This window comes from Leiobunum rupestre, chromosome 9, assembly GCF_980474605.1.
Source record: "Leiobunum rupestre chromosome 9, qqLeiRupe1.1.hap1, whole genome shotgun sequence".
In the NCBI taxonomy this organism is placed as follows: domain Eukaryota; kingdom Metazoa; phylum Arthropoda; class Arachnida; order Opiliones; family Sclerosomatidae; genus Leiobunum; species Leiobunum rupestre.
The window spans coordinates 21,594,504-21,616,439 of NC_143392.1; the positions used below are offsets into that span (position 1 = coordinate 21,594,504).

The 21,936-nt window shown below is 38.8% G+C and overlaps 2 protein-coding genes across 2 annotated transcripts in view; one reads left to right on the forward strand and one right to left on the reverse strand.

The window, feature by feature from the left end:
- LOC149926841 (uncharacterized) overlaps positions 1 to 21,936 on the forward strand; it is a 293,606-nt gene that overhangs the window by 24,479 nt on the left and 247,191 nt on the right. The gene's annotated exons all lie outside the window — the stretch shown is intronic.
- LOC149926842 (RYamide receptor-like) overlaps positions 1 to 21,936 on the reverse strand; it is a 99,986-nt gene that overhangs the window by 5,425 nt on the left and 72,625 nt on the right. Inside the window, exons 2-3 of the mRNA XM_090157764.1 lie at positions 8,738 to 9,086; positions 2,378 to 2,599 (exon numbers count right to left, since the gene is read on the reverse strand). Coding sequence (XP_090013890.1) covers positions 2,378 to 2,599; positions 8,738 to 9,086 — 571 coding nt within the window. The remainder of the gene's footprint in view (positions 1 to 2,377; positions 2,600 to 8,737; positions 9,087 to 21,936) is intronic.

Here is a 21,936-nt window from a genome sequence, read left to right on the forward strand (position 1 = left end):
CCACTAGCGTGCGACACTCAACAAACGTCAGGAAAATTTTATTACTACACGTGCTATTGGAAACAAACTCTAGACTTAACGAAGAGTTTTTGCGTCGACGTAAGAAAAAGTATTAGGCCTAATGGAGATTTGTGGCGTTTACGCGAAACCACATGTATTAGGCCTAACCGAGATTTTTTAAGTCGACCGGAAAAAATGTATTAGGCCTAACGGAGACATCGTGGCGTTTTTGCCTTAATTCAAACATAAATACCGACATAAACTTTCTTCCCAAGAAAGACCCCCGGCGCGAGAGTGAACTGAAAAAGAAAATAAAAAACCGATTTAGCTAGGCCTTGGTTTCTCGGGTAGAGGCGGAGACCCGGAGCGAAGCAATCACTAGGCAGAATAAAATTTACAATAATTCCCCGAGGGAGCATCTTAGGGCGGCGGGATCGCGTCCCTGGAGAGCTGACGGGAAAAGAGAGATTCCTCAATTTAAAGCCCGGGGAATCTGATAAAAATCTCTGACGTTCGTCTCGCGCTTTTTTCTATAAAGTGACGTGTGTGTTTACATTTCTTTGACGAGAAGCTATGCCCGCGTAGTGGATACGTGTAGCTATATTGTGTACAGACTGATTACTCTACACGTTTCCTTACGCGTTTACTTGTCTAGTATCACAAACAAAATCTCGCTGGACATAAAACAAATAAATGTAAAATAGGTCAGTATAACGGTAAGGTTTAACGGGGCTCCGGGATAATTTAATTTACTGAGTTTAGCCTACTAACGCCATCTGGTACGCGGAAAAAGAGTTATTGATAATAGAGGGATTTAGACTAACAATAAAACGGGCGCACAGTGTTCCAGAGACCCCAAATTTTGGAATAAATTCAACGAATACTCTATAAGTAGGTGAATACTTCTCTAGTAATAAATATATTTTATACTTATGGGAATTTATCAGGGCTTAAAGGGGGTATAACACGTTTTTAAAATTGGGGGTAGTAATTTAATTTCAAATTCCCATTTCACAATCAGCGGAATCTTCTTCAAACGAATTTCCCGCTAGGCGGTAGGAATAGAACCTCCAACAGACTTTTCACTCTAAAAGGTCACTTGACAACGCCCGCTAGCGTGGAAAACATTAATTTCTTTGATCCACCATCGTGTAAACATTAGTCTATAATATTATTGAATAAGTTTGTCACTTTGGTGAATATTTTACTGAGAGTTAGTAACGGAGTGACGTCATGACAAGAAGAAAATCTCCCCCCTAGCGAGGAGCTGGCAAAGGCTACGTGTGAGGCGTTAGGAAGCGGACGCAAAACGTCGACGAAACCCGTAATGCAGTTTGTCTTGTGAATATCTCTCAGTAACACTTTTGCATGTGAAGAATAGGAAGTGTCACGTTTATGTAAATATTATGCACTTATGGTTACACTTAAATGTTTCTTATAACTACCAGCAAAGTGACATAATTACCAAAAGTGTGTCAATCGGATCTATTTCTGAATGAATGTTACGAGCGAAATACAAGTTCGGAGGAGAGAAGGGAGAGTATGCCTTGGGGAGGGAAGGAAGTTAATACCAACAAATAACGCCTCGAAGTGAGGAACGGAGGAACTAAGTAGCATTGGTCAAAGTTAGTGTATTTTTTTATTTTTCGTCGTTCTGTGGAGATGCTATCGTTATCTACCTACGATATAATACCATAGACAAAAAAAGATCCAGAAAGGCGACAATAAATAGTCTTTTATGTGGTCAATCTCGCGTCGAGCATTCATTAAACCTTTAGCATACGAAAGTACACTGATTGTCACACTTTTGGTAATTATGTCACTTTTGCTACCAGGTTTAGGAACTGGGTAAAAGTTATATTCTTATAATCACTACGGCAATTATCAAAGCAATCAGTATTTATCCATTATTTAACTGCCATAAAAACGCATTCTACTTAAACTATTTAAACAATCGTATGGAATTTATTGCACTATTAAAATCCGTTTGGAGTTTTTTACACTTATGGTTTAACGAAACTCGATATATTTTGTATAAATTTGGTGGAGCTGAAGTCGATTTTGAAAAATTCGCTTGTTATAGGAAATACTTTAAAAGGTTCGAAGCAATATATGGTATCACTCTAGATATTGGGTCCACAGTGAATTTTACCTGGCTGAGTGAACGGCGTACTGAACTTAATCTCGCTAGCAGTTTCAGCAACCCATTTTGGGCGGCGACATAAAAGTTAAACGTAAAAGCGGAATTTTATGTACTTTGCGACGAGTGGTAAAAAAGACGCGAAATAGGCAAAGGAGTTCCGTAAAAAGAACTGATTGGTTCAGTTGCTGTTACGGCCTAAGCTAAAAAATCATACTTGAAAGTTTATAAGCTTACCCTGAAATTGTCGCTCATGAAACAGTAAATGAGCGGGTTTACGAAGCTGTTCGCCATCGAGAGCCAATGGCAGACGAAGAATGTTGAGACGTACGAAGTGTAATACAAGTCGGACCAGAAGCTAACTAGGTCCAGGTTGAAGTAGATCAGCAAGCCGAAGATCTGGATGGGCAACCAGCTGAGTGCGAATAGCACTACCACCACTGCCAGCATCTTGATTATCTGTCAATGAAGTAATTGCACGTCATTAGTATCGCCATTAGCTCTCATTGTGGGAGGCGCCAAAATTGTGATACATTGACCAACTACATTTTAATTTTTCTTTTAGATAGTATATTATTGAGGTAAAATTAGGTAAACCTATTACAGACTTTTAATAATGCTAAATCTGTAATTATTTAAGCATGGACACTGTATCTCTAACCGGACGGGAAAGCACCCTAAAAGAGGTACCCCCTCTCTGTCCGTTTGCGTCCTACTCCGTATTAGCTGAAATAGTCGGTCGTACTCGATTCGCAGGGCCGTCAAGGTCATTCGGAAAAATGTAAACCCCATCTCAAACGGAACGTTTTGTCGACCACGCGACGAATTATATGGCCTTGACAGCCCGAAACTTTCAAAATTCTAGATCCTTCCCCCCTTTACCGAGAGACGGTGGCGGCGGCAGCTGATTTTGTATGGTGGAAGCTACAGCTTTATCCGTCCGGTTAGAGATACAGTGTCCATGATTTAAGTTAAAATTTTTGAACAGTCAAAACCAATGAGATAGAATAAATAGAGATCCAAACAAATCTGGGATTCGCGGCACACGTTTTATTTGAGTAGGAGAATTAGGCTTAAGTTTCAACTTTATCCAGACGTGTTGGCGCCATCTGTTTGTAAAGCAGACACTTTTACAAAATATATTAAGGTTTAGTTTTCCAATAACACGATAGATGGCGCCAACACGATTTGATTAAGTTCATTTACTAGGCCTAACTCTCTCGGTAACTCAAAACTACAGGCTTGTAACAGAAAACATCGTTGTTAACACACGCTACGACTTGTTTTCAACATAACAAGCGCCTAAATTATCTAAAATCTAGTGGTAGTAGTTGGAAATTAGGCGATCCATCATAAATATTAAAAAAAAGATGCAGTCTAACGGCGTTTTCCTTTGGGCTGCTCCGACTGTTCCAGGAGTACCCAGAAAGTCGATATCTGTCCCATTGGGTTATCCAGGGTAGATCAAGAAGATAAATCGCGTTTTATTGTGGGATGTTATTTTCTTACTCCCTGTTGCACCGAGGACAGTGACGGAGCGGAAAAGTTAGATTCAGAAATTGAGAGAAAATGTTTGATTAAATTAAAATCTTCTTCGTCATTCTGTCAGTTACGGATGTTCATAGATGTTAAATAATATGTTTCTGTCCACTCCGTAATCCACAAAGCTCGTCCATCTCTTCATGTTCACGTTCCCCGCGTGAATCAAAACGCGCCACCTCCCGCATCCTCCCATCCATAAAACAATCGGTTTGGAAGAACTCTCTTCAGGACTACCTAAAGGGGGAAGACTATAGTGGCCATTGTCTACTTTCGTGCTATTTCAAGCTGAACTCTTTTAATTTGGTATTTTAATTTAAAAAATTAATATTTAAGTGTAAAACAGCCTCTGGTTTAGTGCCTAAAATAATTTTGACAATTTTAAATTTAAAAGTAATTAAGTTATTACGTTTTAATTTGGATCCCCTGAGCTAAATAAGTTGGGCAAGCGCCCAAACTACCCTTTAGTTAGGACCTTATATCTCGTTAACTATTAATATTATAATTATCAAGATTATTTTAAGCACTAGAGGAAGGTTCAGCCTAATAAGAAAATTATAATTCAATTATGTAATTGTTAAAACAGAAACGTTCAGCTTGAACGAAAAAGAGGCTTTTACTGTATTATTCCCCCTTAAGTGCCTCGCTAACCGTTCTAAGTTCAGCCGTGAACTTAACACGCATCTTGGGCGAATCTAATTGAGTCTTCTATGCTCGGGCGTGATGGGTAATGCCTTTTGCCGGATTTGAAAACTTTAGAACTTCCCCCTTTCTGTCGATAAGGCGGGAAGACACTGTGGCATAAAATCTTGTTTCAATGGGAAAGTTAACTGATTTAGCTGGAGTTCCAAGTAATTTTGGAGCAGGGCAAAGAAATACGCTGAAAGTAGTACTCCCAACCGATTATTAGAGAACAGTTGCGCTAGGGGCTAACCACTGTGGAAATATTTCTAAACCTGATTTCAGATTTCAAGTGATTTCATAGTGATTCTCAGTGATTTCATAGTGATTCTCAGTGATTTCCTAGTGATTATCGTGATTTCCTAGTGATTCTCATGATTTTGAAATGATTCTCGTGATTTCATAGTGATTATCGTGATTTCAAAATTATTCCCGTGATTTCATAGTGACTTAACTTGATTCTCAACATATCAAGTGATTTAACTTGATTCTCAAGATATCAAGTGATTTCACTGTAATTAAGATCGATCAGGATATCAAATTACCCGCATGTACGTTCATATTTTATCGGGTCAGTTGATATGGCTCAAAATGCAAACCAGATAGATTAAAAGCGAATCTAATTTGAGTTCAACGTAGACTGACAAATATAAAGTGAGCATATTTAAGTTGCCTCACAGTTATCGATTTTACATATCCCTCAATTGATTTTATTTAGATATTGACTTTATGTTTATTTTGATTTGTTTTCCAGACTTTTATATACTAAACGTAGAAGTTAGATAACTAATCAGCTAAGTGAATCAAATAAAAGATTAATCAGATACGACCACCTCATTTTGTTTAGATAGCTGAAAATTGCGACCTAAATAATCTGATCAGTTGCCTATTCGCACGAACCAATCACTTTTGTAAATATTGTTGGTCAACACGAGACGCAAATCGAGCTGCTCCATTGGAATATATCAAATATTTCCACAAAGGCTTAGCTCCAAATATTTAAATCTAATCATTTTGGTACACATCTTTCAGATTGAAGAAAACTAAAAAATAATAATGAATATAAAATACCTATATTTAGGTAAATTAACATATTTGGCAGTAGTAGACGAATTTTTTCGAATTAGTGTTGTAAGTCGGAAAATTTTCCGGAAAATGACCGAGGCCTTTTTTCCGGAAATTTTCCGTATTTTTCCGAAGAAAATAAAAAAAAGGTTTCATTCCATGATTAGTTTAATATATTGCTTGCAAATTTATATAAAGCAGCATTTTCGCCTCATTTTTTCGAATATTAAAGTAAAACTAAACCTCTAGACTAGTTTAAACTGATTAACAATGTAAAGCCTGGTTCACACGATGCGATTTTGTCGTAAGCGACCGGTCCCGCGCGACAAAATTTCAAAGATCGCGTCGTATGAAGGGGTTTTATGAAGTCGCATGCGACGACGACCGAAAATAGGTTGGAACCTATTTTATCGCGCGCGACGGGCAGCTTTGGTAGCATTAAAAGTGGGAGTAAACGGGAGACATTCTTTTGGATAATTTCTTAGTTTTTTCCACGCGACGAAATTGTATTTTAGCATTCGGACCAGGGCTTTTCCCTCTTCTTTCGACGGGTTTATGCTAGCATAAACGTAAAATGTCCAAATTAAATGGTCAAAATGGGAATTTATATTTCATTTGGGAGTGTGTTTCTGGTATAATATTGCTAATAGCACTAAGTCCAATTCGAAGCTTTTTTTTCATCGTACACGTTCGAAATGTTTCGCTAAAATGAGGGCCCTTTTCAAGAAGCAAATGGTTGAATGATGCGATGGATTCTCTATTTGGAGGCTACGACTTGTTTCATTTATGGTCATTGCTTTCTTCTTTGCTATCGTCGCTTTGTGTTGACGGAATTCTGGTGCGACCGCGTTCTGAATCGCGTGCGACAAGGAGTCGCGTACGATAAAATCGCATCGTGTGAGCCAAGCTTAACACTATTAATTTTTTGTAGTATGTTTACTGTTATTAGACATTTTATATCGATAAAAAGTTAAAAACATTAAAAACCCTTAAAAAGTAATTTATGTTTCAATTTTTTATTTTTCCGATTTGCGGAAAATTTTCCGCATTTCATTTTTCCCGAAAATTAACAACACTACGAATTACGAAGTAATTATCTCCACCAGCTAATGCGCGAAATCTCGACAACTTTTGTGATGTAAACAGTTCTCAGCAACAAAGTTGTTTTTGGCGAATAGGCCTTTGCCATAAGGAGTTACCAAGGATTAACCCAATTGATTCCCGCAATGATTAACCCAATTGATGACAGAAATTGGGTTAATCCTCAAGCCCATCCATTCTGAAATTGGGTCGGAAGAAGATCAACCGTATCTGCTACCTGGTTAAATATTGAAACTCTGAAGAAAAAATTAAAATAAATAATTCGGAAAGTTTTAAGTAGTTTTTTGTAGATGGTGCCACACTCGTTCTCGCGAAAAATGCTAATGATAGGAAGGGTGATTAACCCTTATCGCGTAATCTTAAAAAATGAAAAAAAAGCGAGGGTAAAATCGAAACTTGAAGGATATTTCGCGAAGAGAAATTAACGTGAAACGCGAATCGTAAAATTTTGCTAGTAATGAGATACCGCGTAAAAGTTGTTTAAAAACACCAAAAAAACTTTTGAACCCGGTATATCTTTAAGATCCTTCGCCCACGCTAATTAAGCCAGCCAAATTCGCGTGCGGAATTAATTAAAAATTCCGCATCCGGCCATTAGGGCAGAAATAACGTCGTACGTAAACTCGAATTTAAGAGGCTTTTGAAATTGGACATTTTTCGTCGGAAAAGCTTACGTCATAATACGGCGTAACAGAAAGTAATAAATGCAATCTTTGGGTTTGTTTAAAGTAAGCCTCTGTAGAGTAATTCCTACTTCCTAGCTATACTTAAAGGTACTAATTTTTACTCACACTCAGAATTTAGGAATTTACTAATTTAAAGAGGACGTACGATAAAGCGTTCTTTATTTAATTATTGAAAGTAACTAATTATCCGCTATCATAAGTAACTTAATTAGCTGTAGTCTCGCGCTTGAATTTTAAATAAAATTATCTATTGTTACACAACTGACAGATTAATTCACAAACTTCTAAGCTTCCTGATTACGAAGTTACGTGCAAATTGAGGCAATCCGCTGGTACTGCTCTAAGAGTTATTTAATATTACCATGAACGTATTTAGGTAACTGAGAACGCGTGCGACGACCTCTTTATAGAAACAAACTACCTAGACTAAACTGAAATTCGCGATTCAAATTGAAACAGTAAGGCCATCAGACTGATAATTGTTTTTAGATGTTTTCTTCAAGCAATTATTGGGAAAATATTTTGCTATTTTTAATTAATTAAATCGTTAAAATCATCTTTATTACGACATAAATTAGGAATAAAATTCAACTTTTCTGTAATTAATTAAAAAGTTATTTGTAACCTAACAAAACAAAACAAAAGAAACTTTAGTTTTAACAAATTTTTCGCCAACTTTGTTGATGAATGTAGTTTTCGAATTTTGCACGTTGCGTTTTCGTCCACACACTTCACGAAAAGTTGTCGATATTTCACGAATCGGCGAAATAAATTACTCGTAATTTTTAAATCAATACCTTTTCTACTACAAAATATTCCATTTATATTAATAAAAGGGTTTATATATTATATTGTATTATATTACATTATAATTTAGTTTTATGTAATAAAAAGAATGTGTTCGAAAATATTTATACCGGTTTAATAAAAAGTGTTTGCGGTCAATATTTTCTCAAGACTATAACTTCAGGGTTCGAAAACCAAAAACCCAACCCCAAAAACCTAGTGGGTTTTTTTTGGATCCACCCACCTAAAAAAACTCATTTTAAATGAAAAACCAACTAGTTCATGATTGCGCAATGACCACTTTAATATATATCTTAGACTGAATTGTAATGTCATACAGACTTTACCAAGTTAATTAGCTTGTTAACTTGAAACTTATAACTCGGTACCCAGTGGCGTAACTAGAAAAATTGGGCCCCAATGCAAAATGCCAGTGACAGTTCACCCGTCGTGGTGGACGGTTAAGCATGCGGGTCCTTATAAATTAGACGGGCCCCGATGCATCGCATTGGGTGCATTGGCCTAGTTACGCCACTGTCGGTACTTCTACCAGTCCTTTGGTTCAGCTTTGCAGTAGCTGCATACTTTTACATATCGTCTAATACAAATATGGAAATTATATACTAAAATAAATAACCCACCCAAATGAAAAACCCATTAAAAACGTACAAAAAAACCCACTGGGTTGGGCTTTTTTGGCAAAAAAAACCCGGGTTTTTTAGAACCCTGTATAACTTACCTTCATTTTGGCGACTAGTTGATTGTTATCCCTGGCTTCGTCCTTGTTGCCAGGAGAGGAATGTCGGAAGAGACGGAAGCCAATGGCCACGTAGGTCGCCACCAAGATCAGCATGGGGAACAAGAAGGTCAACAGGAAGATGGAGATGGTGTAGATCTTGCCTTCGGTGTCGTCCCACACCTCCAAACAGTCGTAATACTCGCGGCCGTGATAGTTGAAGCTTTCGGCGCGTCCGTGGATGAACTGGACACTGGACAAAGCCACCGCCACCATCCAAATGCCAACCACGATAAAAGGTCCCCTCGATTTGGTCAGTCTGGAACTCAGCGGGTACATCACGGCGTAATATCTATCGAAACAAAAGGAACAAAAATTTGATTAAATAATAAAGGCCTTAAACGTAAAACAAGATGAATAATTTATTCCGAAACTCCGGTCAAGAAAGTTAAATTTCCCAGGTGAGATAAAGTTTGTGATCCTGACGTCTGATTAAAAATGAGAAAGGCCTTGGATATTTATTAAAATTAACGAGGGACTTGGATACGTTCCAAATTTCGCCCTCAAAAGTCACCGAGAATGTAATATCCAATTTAAAATTCAGAACCCGCAACTCGATAACAAAATCCTTTACTTTCCAAATTGAGAAATGTCCAATATGCAAATGAGAGACGGACATAAATCACTTATTCTTAAGATAACGGTGCATCTTAAAGTCAGCAAAAATTGAAATATCCAAAATTCGCTAATCACATTAAAGGCCAAGGAAAATAACCGATAAATAAATTCAGGTAATTAACAAAACGATCCAATTTATTTTAGACAAAACAACCAATAACAATTTTGCTCATTTGGAGCGTCCGTTAATTGAACATTTTATGTTGACCCTTTCAGTCCAGAATCGGTGTTGCTCCTTAAAAATGGTAATAGTGAGTGTAGGGAGCTGTTGGCTCGCGTGGCTTGAAGGGCTTGCCACCACCCTCCTACGCATTGTAAACCGGCCACCTGAATTAATGGCTTTAAAAGTCGCTTGAGGACTTAGGCCTAAGGTGGTGCCTTGGGTATTAGCCTAGCTGATTATTATTATTAAGTGCCTCTTTGGTTTGATCTTTTATTTTGGTGTTTGGTGTCTAAGGCCTTTGGCCGACACCATAAGTTATTATAAAAAAAGTGCATTTTCGGCAGTGTTGCCCCTAGATATTTTCTGAATGTACCTTTATAGAATAAGGAAACTTACTTTTTGTACTTTTGCAATAAAAAACAAAGCACCACCTATTTCTGTATATTTTTAATACCAACAAGTTTCAATAAATGGCGCTTATCTTTATTTTTTCGTCGATGTTTCAATTTTAAATGGAAATTGGGTACAACAATATATTTGTAACTTTGAGCATGTGAGTCTCAAAGGCAAAATATGGCGAGCCAATGGAGCCCAAATTTGGTAACCTAGTCTTAAAAGTCGTTTTTCTCATAATTTTACGGTTTTGGAAGAACTATTGGAAAACCTATCAAATCTTAAAACGTACCAAAATGTTTTTAAAACACCTAAAATGTACTTTGGTACCTATAATTTGAAAATGTACCAAAAAAAGCAGTCTGGAGAATATCCTCAACTTCCTGGAATCCTGGCTCAGATCTGCACCAGCCTAAGTCACCTAACCTGCAACAGCCAACTCCTCCGTCTTGGACGACGGTAGTCCGGGGAAAGAAACAACCGAAGAAGGATACCCAAAAAACCCAACCGCCTCGCACTCATCAGATATTGAGAGTGCCATCTGCATCTCCCACGAATGGCCTTCTGGCAGCCCCAGCCATGACTGCTTTTTATATATCACGGCTGCGCATAACGGCGCTAAGGTTTTTTCACAGGTGGGCTAATTATTTTGTGGCCCCTAAGAATTTTGTGGCCCTTACAACTTTAGTGACCCCTTATAATTTTGTGGCTTGCCCTCCCAAATGTCTCTTATAACGTATACATATTTCAAAATTTAAAAATTTAACTCAAAGTATAAATTGCACACTTCTCTTTTTTTTTCTAAACTCGTCAAGAACCAACAAAGGATTGTCTCTCAACCTATTAGATAAATCTCTATTTATAGAGAGCAAGGCTACATTTGTTAATTGATTTTCAGACCTAGTTGTTCTTAAAAATGATTCGAGTCCATTAAGTGTACTAAAACTACGCCCTGAAATAGTACAAACAGTTTCCATCCTCAAATTCACGAGGGTATCCCACATACTCAAACTCTAGCCGTCAGTGAAAAAACCCTCATTCCAATGCTCCGTACATGCGGCCTGCCCCGCCACTCATACCTTACCAGCAGGTTTCGCATTGGAACAATGGAGTCTCCAACTATACCCCACATCATTTCTGACAATCCTCTATTGTGCCGGTAGATATAGCTGATGATTGTAAGACTTTTTACAATACTAATGCCATATATTTCAGTCTTTTCGTCGGCATTGAACCCCAGTGCCCCAATTTTGAAACCCTGTGCATCGGTGTGTTCCTCGTCACTCAACACCATCGCACCGAATTTTGTTCAAAAGCCAAAGCTTATATCCACTAATACCGGATCCCTCATACGTAAACTTTTTGAACTGCGGCCATTGATGTGGGAGCTCGTTCCTGATTGTGTTACAATTATGGAAACTTGGTTAATATATGGCATTAGTCCTGCCCTCATAGCATAGAGTCTCCACGATTATAAGCAAAATGCGCCGGGGGAGATGGGATCACGGGTAGACTACTCTGCAGATCAATTTTGAAATAGAGGACATCATGGTTACTTTTGTCAAAGGGGGCGAGAAGATCAAACATTAACACAATTATTTAATTAACAATATCTAAAATGGAGGGAACATTCTCCCACCGCCTACGAGAAGGAGATAGGACTTGCTGTCGCAGTTTATTTGCAGAAATGGTGTCCAGGAGTCTCTTCTCCACTGAACGAACCCATCTATTGGTGGACCCAGTTGACTTTTGGGTCATTGAAATCCCCCCAATAACTAAACGTTTCAAAAAGGATAAGGAGGAAGAGGGGCTACGATAACAGCAGAATATCAGCAATAACTTGCCATCAATTTTCAGTTGGCACACTTGGATGTTTGGGATGGTTACGGAACGATTTAAAGCTAGGAGCAACAAACACACAGAGAAAACGCAACCCGTCAAAAGTCGTGCATTTTCTTGTGTACAGTTTTCATTGGTTAGACACTTTAGCGCCTGCTGCTGTCGGAAGGGGAAAATTCGGAAATTGTCTGCCCCCTTTCGGTAAAACGCTCAGCGTAAAGGCCCATCCAATGAAATTTGTACACAACACCGTGTTAGCCTGTTTAAAGGCTAGCTGCGTTCTCCTGGTGTTTGTTGCTCCTAGATTTAAAGAGGCAACAAGAGCTGACCGCATATAAGAAACACATCCCCCATGCTTTGTTAATGTTCGCATTTCCCTGATGCTTGGTTTTGCGCTTGTTGCAGCCTACATCCACGGGCTAGTAGGCCACACTTTGAAGCTCTCTGGCACTCTTTTAACTCATCGTAGTAAAATGGGGAAAAAAAGGCATACTTCTCAACTCACCCCTACGACTCCTTCAAAATTTTTGCATAACCTTTCGAAACACCTGTATATGACATTAATTCATCGTTCTCTGTTAACAGTATTGTATATATTTCACTGATACAGTGTTTTTCTCAGTATTCTCTTTTTTTCTTTAGGGTAAAATAAGTGTAAGCTTTCTATTGCTTGTAGAGGCTAACGGTAATAGTAAGTCTAGGGAGCTGTTGGCTTGCGTGGGATGAAGGGCGTTCCACCTCCCTCCTACGCGTTGTAACCCAGCCGCTTGTTTAAAGGCATTATAAGTCGCTAGATGACTTGGGACTAAGGTGGTGCCTAGCAAATTATTATTTAAAAAAATATACAGGAGTATTAAATTTGAAATTATATGAAAACGAATTTCCTGTCTTACATAGTTTCCTGTTTTTGGTTTAAAATCATGTGCGTTTCAGACGACGTGTTACGAAAGAGCAGTTTCTTATCGGTTTACTAGCTTTAATACCCGGCTTCGCCTGGCGTCTTAGTTTTAATGAATTAGATCTGATTTGTACGTAAGAAAGGTAAACGCTGTAGCAAAAACGCAACACGCGTAGCAAAAACGCAACACGCGTAGCAAAAACGTAACACACGTAGCAAAAAGTCCTGAACTACTCAAAAATCCCAACTAAACCTCCCCTTCTACAAAGTCCCTTTCTTTCACACTAACTCCCCTTCTACGAAGTCCCTTTCTTTCACACTAACTCCCCTTCTACGAAGTCCCTTTCTTTCACACTAACTCCCCTTCTACGAAGTCCCTTTCTTTCACACTAACTCCCCTTCTACGAAGTCCCTTTCTTTCACACTAACTCCCCTTCTACGAAGTCCCTTTCTTTCATACTAACTCCCCTTCTACGAAGTCCCTTTCTTTCACACTAACTCCCCTTCTACGAATTTCACACTAACCCGTTAACAAAGTTTAAAGGTCGGGACGGGCGCAAGGAACTCAAGAGATGAGATAAGGGAAGCAAAGGGGTGGAAGTCGAAAAACAAATTGAAAGCCGAGACCAGCCGGAAAAATAGATAAGGGAAGCAAAGAGGCGAAAGTCCAAAGTCGAGTAAAATAAAATTGAATTAAGAGTAAAATTGAATTAGATTAATAACCATGTCAGGTATTCGGAATTAGGCGCGTTTAGTTGGAAATCAGGCCCGGAACATTGAGTTAAAATTTCAAAGCTCTAGAGCTGACCGTTCTCAAGTTTTTAAGAACAAAACATATAAATAAATAAATAAAAGGACAAACTTTAAGACTTATAGTTATAGATAGTAATAGATCATATAAATTCACATTTTGCTGGGTGGGTCGGCATTTTTACGCGCCTTTTAATATGGGCTTATGCCAACGCTGCTCTTTGGGATAATTTTTCACCGCAGAGAGCTTTAGATTTTAGGAATGTTTTAGGGCGGTAAAAATCAGGTCCATCGAGAAAAATACCCTATTAGCGCTCACTGGTTCAGAGCCTCGAATCACAGGATTGACAGCGTTCGCGGCCAACACGTTGACCCAGTAAGCGCGTCCCTTTCCTAGCGACGTAAATTTTTTCCACCGGTCGCGCTTTCCCGAGAATTGCAAAATCTCTTGATATACTCTGCAGCTTATTTTAACGGGGACAGATCTTTTTTTTTATGTTAACAAGTATAGATACAGGGTGTTAACTAAAAAAGATACAGGACCAATAACTCAAAATGTATTTAAGCTAGGAATTTGAAACTTTCAAGACACAAAGAACATGTAGGGATCACTTGGCAACTAAGATTTTCATGACATTGAATCATACCTTCAAGGTCATTCAAAGTTTATCTCTAAAGCCAATGGATTTAGAGAAATGGTTCCGATTTGAAAAGTGTGAATAGAAATTTTAAGTCTAAATGACCTAAACCCGATGCAAAACATCATGATATTGGAACCATTTCTCTAAATCCAGTGGTTTTCGAGATGAACAACTTTGAATGACCTAGAACCATCAGTTAAAGGTCATTCGAGATTGAAAATTCTTAAGACCCACTACCAGATGAGTATGTCTATCAAATTTTGATACAATACATGGGCGCCCTGAGGGGGGGAGATGAAGAATCTGCCCCCCTCAAGGCTCACATGGTGGTTGCTCCGTTGCCCCCTTTGGATCAGACTTTGCTCCCCGTAAAATGTTTGGTTTTCATACGTAGTTAAGTTTTTAAATTTTAAGATATTTTCCGGTAGGTACTAATGACTAGCAACAAATACAAGGAGAACGCAGCTAGCCTTTAAACACGCTAAGGCAGTGTTGTGTACAAATTTCATTGGACGAGACTTTACGCTGAGCGTTTTACGGAAACGGGAAAGACAACTTACAATTTTCCCCTTCCGACGGCAGCAGGCGCTAAAGCGTTTAACCAATGAAAATTGTACACAAGAAAATGCACGACTTTTGACGGGTTGCTTTCTCCTAGTGTGGGGTGCTGTGTTTGTTGCTCCTAACTGATGACGAATTATAACTTAAAGCAAGAACTAATTTATGTATAAGAACGATCTACTGTAGCTTTGAAGCCTGCTGCACTCATGTACGTTGTAGCAAAGATAATTTAAACTCGTACCCTAGATTCGAACACTGAGAGCTTTCACATTGACGGTTTTGATACGAAGCGTTTACCCTTTTCCGGCACGTGACCTCAGAAAAATCGGGCTCCATCGGTTGCGGCACGACCAACTTCGATGACGCGCTGCCGCGCTATATAGCGCGTGATCGAAGTTGGCCGTGGTTGCGGTAAGGCGCAAACCATGGAGCGAATTTTTTCTGAGTTCCGGCGGGAAGTGGGTAAACGCTATCGGCAATGCGCGAGAGAGTGATTTCGAATCTAGGGTACGATTATAAATTATCTTTGGTTGTAGTTCCACCCCTTTTTTGAATTTTAAGTACAGACCGCCATCTGCCGAGCCACTGTGAAACTATTAAACAAGATTGAACATGGAGGGATCCGTATATCCTTTATTCTGTTAACACCGGCTTTATCGTTTCTTTTTATAAAAGGTGATATATGTAATGTTGAGTTAATTCTTAATAGTGAAATTCCAAACAGTTTCGCGATAATAATAACAAATCTGTGTCATTTTCACTTCCCTATGGATATCAGAATATCGTGGGTTCGCGCCCGGCTCCCGACCGAACAGTTTTTACTATAGAGTTTTATTAATTTATATTTTATAAAACAAATTTAACATTGTTAAACATTATATATTGTAGAGAATTATAATAATGAACTATTTAGTAGAGTTAAATTTCAGTTTTGTAAAATTTAATTTTAAAACTTTATAGTAAAAACCGTTCCGTCCGGAGTCGGGCGCGAACTCACGATCTTCAGATTGCCAGAAGCGCGTGCTCAGTAAAGAATGCCTGTGTGGAAGGCGGCCATAATTCCTCAGTAGATGGCGATGTCGAAAGTCCAAATACGAAACTCCGCCCATAAAATAAAAACAACTATAGTCAGTTGCAGGCTAAGAAAGACAAAATATATAGTACATTCGGCGCAAGGATACCTCAGACCAGTTCCGGCCAGTCGACCGCGCGTAATTTAAATTTGACCACTTTACGGTCAATTTCAAATTTCGTGAGTTTCATAATTTTTTCGCGCCATCTAGGAACCGAAATTGGAATCTATTTTTTAATTTCATGTTGTCATGAGTTTAATTACTGAATGCAGCTAAAGAAAATTCGATAATTGAAGCTCCAAATATTTTAAATAGCCCAAGAGGTTACTATAAAAAGCATGATAAAGGTTTATTGTTAACAAGTAAAGAGAAAAATATAATTTTAAACGTCTATAGCTCATTAATACAACGTTACCCCCAAGAAAGCGTGGTAACTATTTTAAAAGAAACTGCCGATTTAACTGGTAAGACGTAGAAATAAATTTACAAAATAAAATAATTATACATACTATTTTAAATTTAAGAATGATAGGAATGCCTTATCTTTTAAATTTGCTCGCCACCACAATTATGAAATTAAAAAATAAAGATACCAATTTCGGTCTCTAGATGGCGCCAAAAGACGACAAAAAGAGCAAAATTCGAATTTGACCGTAAAATGGCCAAATTCAAATTTTGCGCCGTGGAATGACCGGAAACGGTTTGAGGCATCCTTGCGCCGATTGTACTATATATTTTGTCTTTCTTAGCTTGCAACTCACTATAGTACTTGACGCCTAGAAAATATGGCTCCTAGATCGTTCTTATACATAAATTAGTTCTTGCTTAAAGTGGTAAACCAGAGTACAGTAAACTCTCGACGGTACATTAATTTTTGGACCATTCTAACACAAAAGTAAGACATATAAACAAATTAGCAAACGCGATTCTGTACCCCATATCATATTAGCTACGAGTGGACGAAAAAGGCCTCTTGTTCAATTTATCCCTACTATAAATGAAATTTAATAAAGGGGCCATACTACACGACTAAAAGGTTTTGGATGCTCAAATAAAACTATTTTAAAAACATTTAAAATTCAGCTTTCGAACCCTAATTCTCCCTAAGGCTAATTATCCCCACTGTTATACGCTACAGTGTTACCAAATATTTAACGTACGCACGACACATAAAATTTTCCTATGTAGAAAGTTACATTAGCTATAGATTTTATATTGAAAATTTTATGGTCACGATTTTGAGGTACCAGATATTGACAGTTTGGCGAGTTTGCACAAGTCACTCAAATGAAACTATGTAACTTTGTTTTCGGTAAGGGTTAGGGCATGGAGGAAGCACGTGACTGATACTGCGTTCAGTCAATAGGAGCGGACATCTCCATAGAAGAGGAGGGGTTCAAAAATCAAGTGGCTCTGCCGAACGGCGGAGACACGAACTGAGTCTAAGCGGACGAATTTTCATAAAAATGGTTTTTTCTCCCCAATGCTTTTCCTACGGGTATTTGTTTTCCTAACTGTGTTGCAATTCGGAGACTTTTTAATAATTTTAGTGTTTGTACTCAACTTTGAATTTTTCATATGATTTTTAGTAAGTTTCCAGGTTTTATTTAAGACTACTTTCATAATTTTCCCTTAATTATTTCGCTCGTAATCTACTTTTAAAATCGACGAAAATTTTAAGGCGAGGAAATGAATTCCCCGCCTTTGGGACCTATATTTGTGCTAGGCCTCGGTTTTAATGTTTGGAATTTAAAAATCATTGCGCAATACCGTGGCCTAGCACAAATACAGGTCCCAAAGGCGGGGAATTCATTTCCTCGCCTTAAAATTTTCGTCGATTTTAAAAGTAGATTACGAGCGAAATAATTAAGGGAAAATTATGAAAGTAGTCTTAAATAAAACCTGGAAACTTACTAAAAATCATATGAAAAATTCAAAGTTGAGTACAAACACTAAAATTATTAAAAAGTCTCCGAATTGCAACACAGTTAGGAAAACAAATTACCGTAGGAAAAGCATTGGGGAGAAAAAACCATTTTTATGAAAATTCGTCCGCTGAGACTCAGTTCGTGTCTCCGCCGTTCGGCAGAGCCACTTGATTTTTGAACCCCTCCTCTTCTATGGAGATGTCCGCTCCTATTGACTGAACGCAGTATCAGTCACGTGCTTCCTCCATGGTTAGGGTCAGAAATATTTAGATTCCAAAAGCTGCCGCTTGGAGGAAATAGGAAAATAAAACTTACCACATTTGTTTTATTGTAAAAAAATGGGTTCAATGAACACGTGGTTTTGTAAAAACATATTAGCCAATGGCTTTTAGTTTTGTCTAAAATAATGTTCTACTCCGGCGCGTTGTTCGGCTTTTGTTACCCTTCAAACGTTTTAATGCGACGGACCGACGTTATCGCCAATTTAGTCTGAGGTTATTTCCACCTTCGATAATTTGTTTTCTATCATCAAACGTTTTCCCGACACCGCGTATTTTTAGAGCCATAAGTTTATGATACCTGTAAGTAATCAAATGGCTATGCGGCCTATGGCGTTTATGCTTGTCCAAATAGACTTAATAATAATAATAATAATCAGCTAGGCTAATACCCTTGGCACCACCTTAGGCCAAGTCATAAAGCGACTTTTAAAGCCATTAATTCAGGTGGCCGGGTTACAATGCGTAGGAGGGTGGTGGCAAGCCCTTCCCGCCTATACTCTCTTCACACTGTGTATCACGTAGTCTTCATATATAAACCCGAACTGCCGAAATCGACGTTTCTCTAATCCCGTTTGGTGCAAGCCTAGCTTGAACCGCCTCAAAAAAAGAGAAATTTCGATATTCCCCGGAAAATTCTTCACCCCCCCCCCAACAGGAAAAAAAACCTTTTTTTTCTATTGGTTTATTTTTCTCACGTGATTCAACTAAAAAGTCACGGTCATTGGCTAATGGAAATAGCCGGCAGTTTTAACGAGATAATGGGAGCGAAGTTGATATTTGATGTGTTGGAAGTTTAAATTTCTCAAGTTATAATAATTTTATTATGGCTAATTTGTGTGTATAACAAACCCAGTGCAATCTTGCAGCTGAAAGAGGCATTATATTGAGTGGGAAGCGTTTGGAAAAATCATCCCAAGTCCATTTTAAAGTAAAAACTTTAAAGAAAGGCACTCAAACGCTAGCGGTAAAGTTTTTAGAGCCAAGGCTTATAACTGATAAGTAACTTTCCATAAAGATATATAGAATTAAAAACTTTCTTTAATCTCTCATTTCATCCATAATTTTGGCTCTCTAATTCCCTTCCAATCTAACTTCCGTATTCCATTCTTTCCACACTAGATCGTGGACCATTAATTTAAGGGACTCACGGTTCCCGATATTTTGACACGGTAGGCGTGGCCTAAATCGGAAGGCTTACTGAGGTACACCAGCCGCTTTGAAGCGCCTCAACAATTCTGTTGAACTATTACCAATATAGTTTTATCAAGGATCCTATATGTTAGAAGGATAGGTAGCCCTCCGGCCAGCCCGTGTTTTCAAAATGCGCCGTCGATATTAAGAGAGCCTCTAAACGTGGGACGTTTTGTTTCAATTCCCTCAAGGACAAATTTTGGCGGTGCTTCCTCCTCCATGTTTTGTCCTTGACGGAATCTAAAGACGGATTCTCTATCGCGCATGACCCACCGACGACGCTGCCATTTTTCGTCCCTCGCCTCATATCCTTCTAACATATAGGATCCTTGGTTTTATTCTCGACCGGACAGCAGCGATGGCTCTGAGATGGTTTTTAAATTTCTCATTTTCGCGGGAATCGAAGAGACAAGTTTTGCCATCACGTTTTCTAGGCAAAGATCCCCTCTTGTAAGGGCTTATTTAACTACTTAGAGGCATAGGTAGGTCAGCAAGACTTTTGGTCTCCAGTCCTCCAGTCTACACTGGAAGATTTGGTCTCCGGTCTCCAGTTCTCCAGTCTCCACTGGAAGATTTGGTCTCCAGTCTCCAGTCCTCCAGTTTCCACTGGAAGATTTGGTCTCCAGTCTCCAGTCCTCCAGTTTCCACTGGAAGATTTGGTCTCCAGTCTCCAGTCCTCCAGTTTCCACTGGAAGATTTGGTCTCCAGTCTCCAGTCCCCCAGTTTCCACTGGAAGATTTGGTCTCCAGTCTCCAGTCCTCCAGTTTCCACTGGAAGATTTGGTCTCCAGTCTCCAGTCCTCCAGTTTCCACTGGAAGATTTGGTCTCCAGTCTCCAGTCCTCCAGTTTCCACTGGAAGATTTGGTCTCCAGTCTCCAGTCCTCCAGTTTCCACTGGAAGATTTGGTCTCCAGTCTCATGCACTGGAAGATTCGCTCTCCAGTCTCCACTGGAAGATTCACTCTCCAGTCTCCACTGGAAGATTCGGTCTCCAGTATCCAGTATTCCAGCCTCCACTAGAAGGTTTAGTCTTCGGTCTCCAGTCCTCCACCGGAAGATTTGGTCTCCAGTCTCCAGACCTCTACCAGAATGTTTGGTCTTCATTCCTCGATTCTTCACTGCAAGATCTGGTTTCCAATCACTATGGGTCCATTGGAGTATATGGTTTGCGATCTTAGCTAACATGTGACTTTTCTCGTAGACGTATCTTACTCTTCTATATGAGTTAGACGCAGCGACTTCAGTTTGAGGAATAAGACGGCAGAAGACAATTTTCCGCCGCGGTTAGGGTCTCCGGTCTGCAATCTCCGAAGCGACTAAGAGGTCTCCAGTCTCCAGGCCTCCGAAGCGACTAATGGACCTCGGCTTGTACCAACGAATTCTACTTTATGTCGATGAATTCAACGAAATTGAAGACAAACAATAAAAAATAAAACATGACGTCATTTAGGGTTATGGATAATAGTTATAAAGTTATATAAGTACGCCTAGGAAAACCACTGTTGGCGCCCATGATACTCTAGCATGAGTACTTTTCGAGTGATTAACCCTTCAACCTGGTCTCTGGTACATTATTTTCATCCCTCGACTTGTTCTTGGTAAAATTAGGTGGGCCTAAAGCTATTTAGTCCTACAATGTGACGGGGAACTCGTTTCTAATTAAAATCAACTTTGTATATCTAATGGTTCTCGAGATAAATTTTGAATGACCTTGAAGATATGATTCATGGCCATGAAAATTCCCGTTGTCAAGTGACCCCCTGCACGTTCTATGTGTCCTCAAAATTTAAAATTCCTAGCTAAAACCCATTTTGAGTTATTGGCTCTGTATCGATTTCAGTTAGCACCCTGTATAAGGGAAACTAAGCCTAAACATTAAAAAATTCAAAACTCGTTGCGTAGCATCGAAAAGCTATATAAGGGGCTGAATATGACCCGTTGGAAAAAATGTACTTACGCGTCACTCTATGATGTGACTTTTGGAAACAAAGACTCTCGAAAGGCGCTAATTTCCCAGAGGAAAGGGCGCGAAAGGTCTCAGCAAAGGCTTAATAATTTATTTTCCTAAGAATAGGAGGGCCTATTTGGCCATCGTCGACGTCGTTCGACGTGAGGGGGCGTGGGTTTACCTCTAATTATAGGGCAAATTGGTAACCTTTTAATCAAATGGCTTCCTTCAAGCCTACTTAATTATTGGCGCGGAAATTCTCGGCTAACCTCCTCCACTTTAATAATAATTCAATGCAAGGCGATAAATATCCTGAAAATTTGAAATTCCTAGAGCTCTAAAAGCCATTTGGAGTTATTGGCCCTGTACCGTTTTTTAGTGAACACCCTGTACAATTTGATCGTTGTAGCTGTGACGACGTATAATATATTTGGTGAGGTCATTGTACCGTGGACGAAAGAATTTATTTCGTAAGACCAGCCTATTACATATAATAGCACCGTAACAAGAGCATACGTTACCAAGACACCATCTTCTTAAGAAACTTCGAGTATAACGTCCAATTTCGGGGTACATGGTCCGCGTAACTCGCATTTTCCCGGTTGACTTGCCAAAAAAATTCCAGAAAATATACGATCTTGGATTTCTATAAGTTCTATCTTGTTCGTAGTATCAACAGACTTAGGTAAACTATAACCATTATTAACCTAAATATTCGTTGTAAATAGCCTAGCTTTTCTAGGAAAGTATTGGTTTACCCTAAAACTTTGAAGAAAAAAAAGCTTTTCTAAGAAGTATTTTATTCTTGAATGCTCAGCAGCCAAAATGGGAAATGGAATTTTGAGCCCAGTTCTAATTA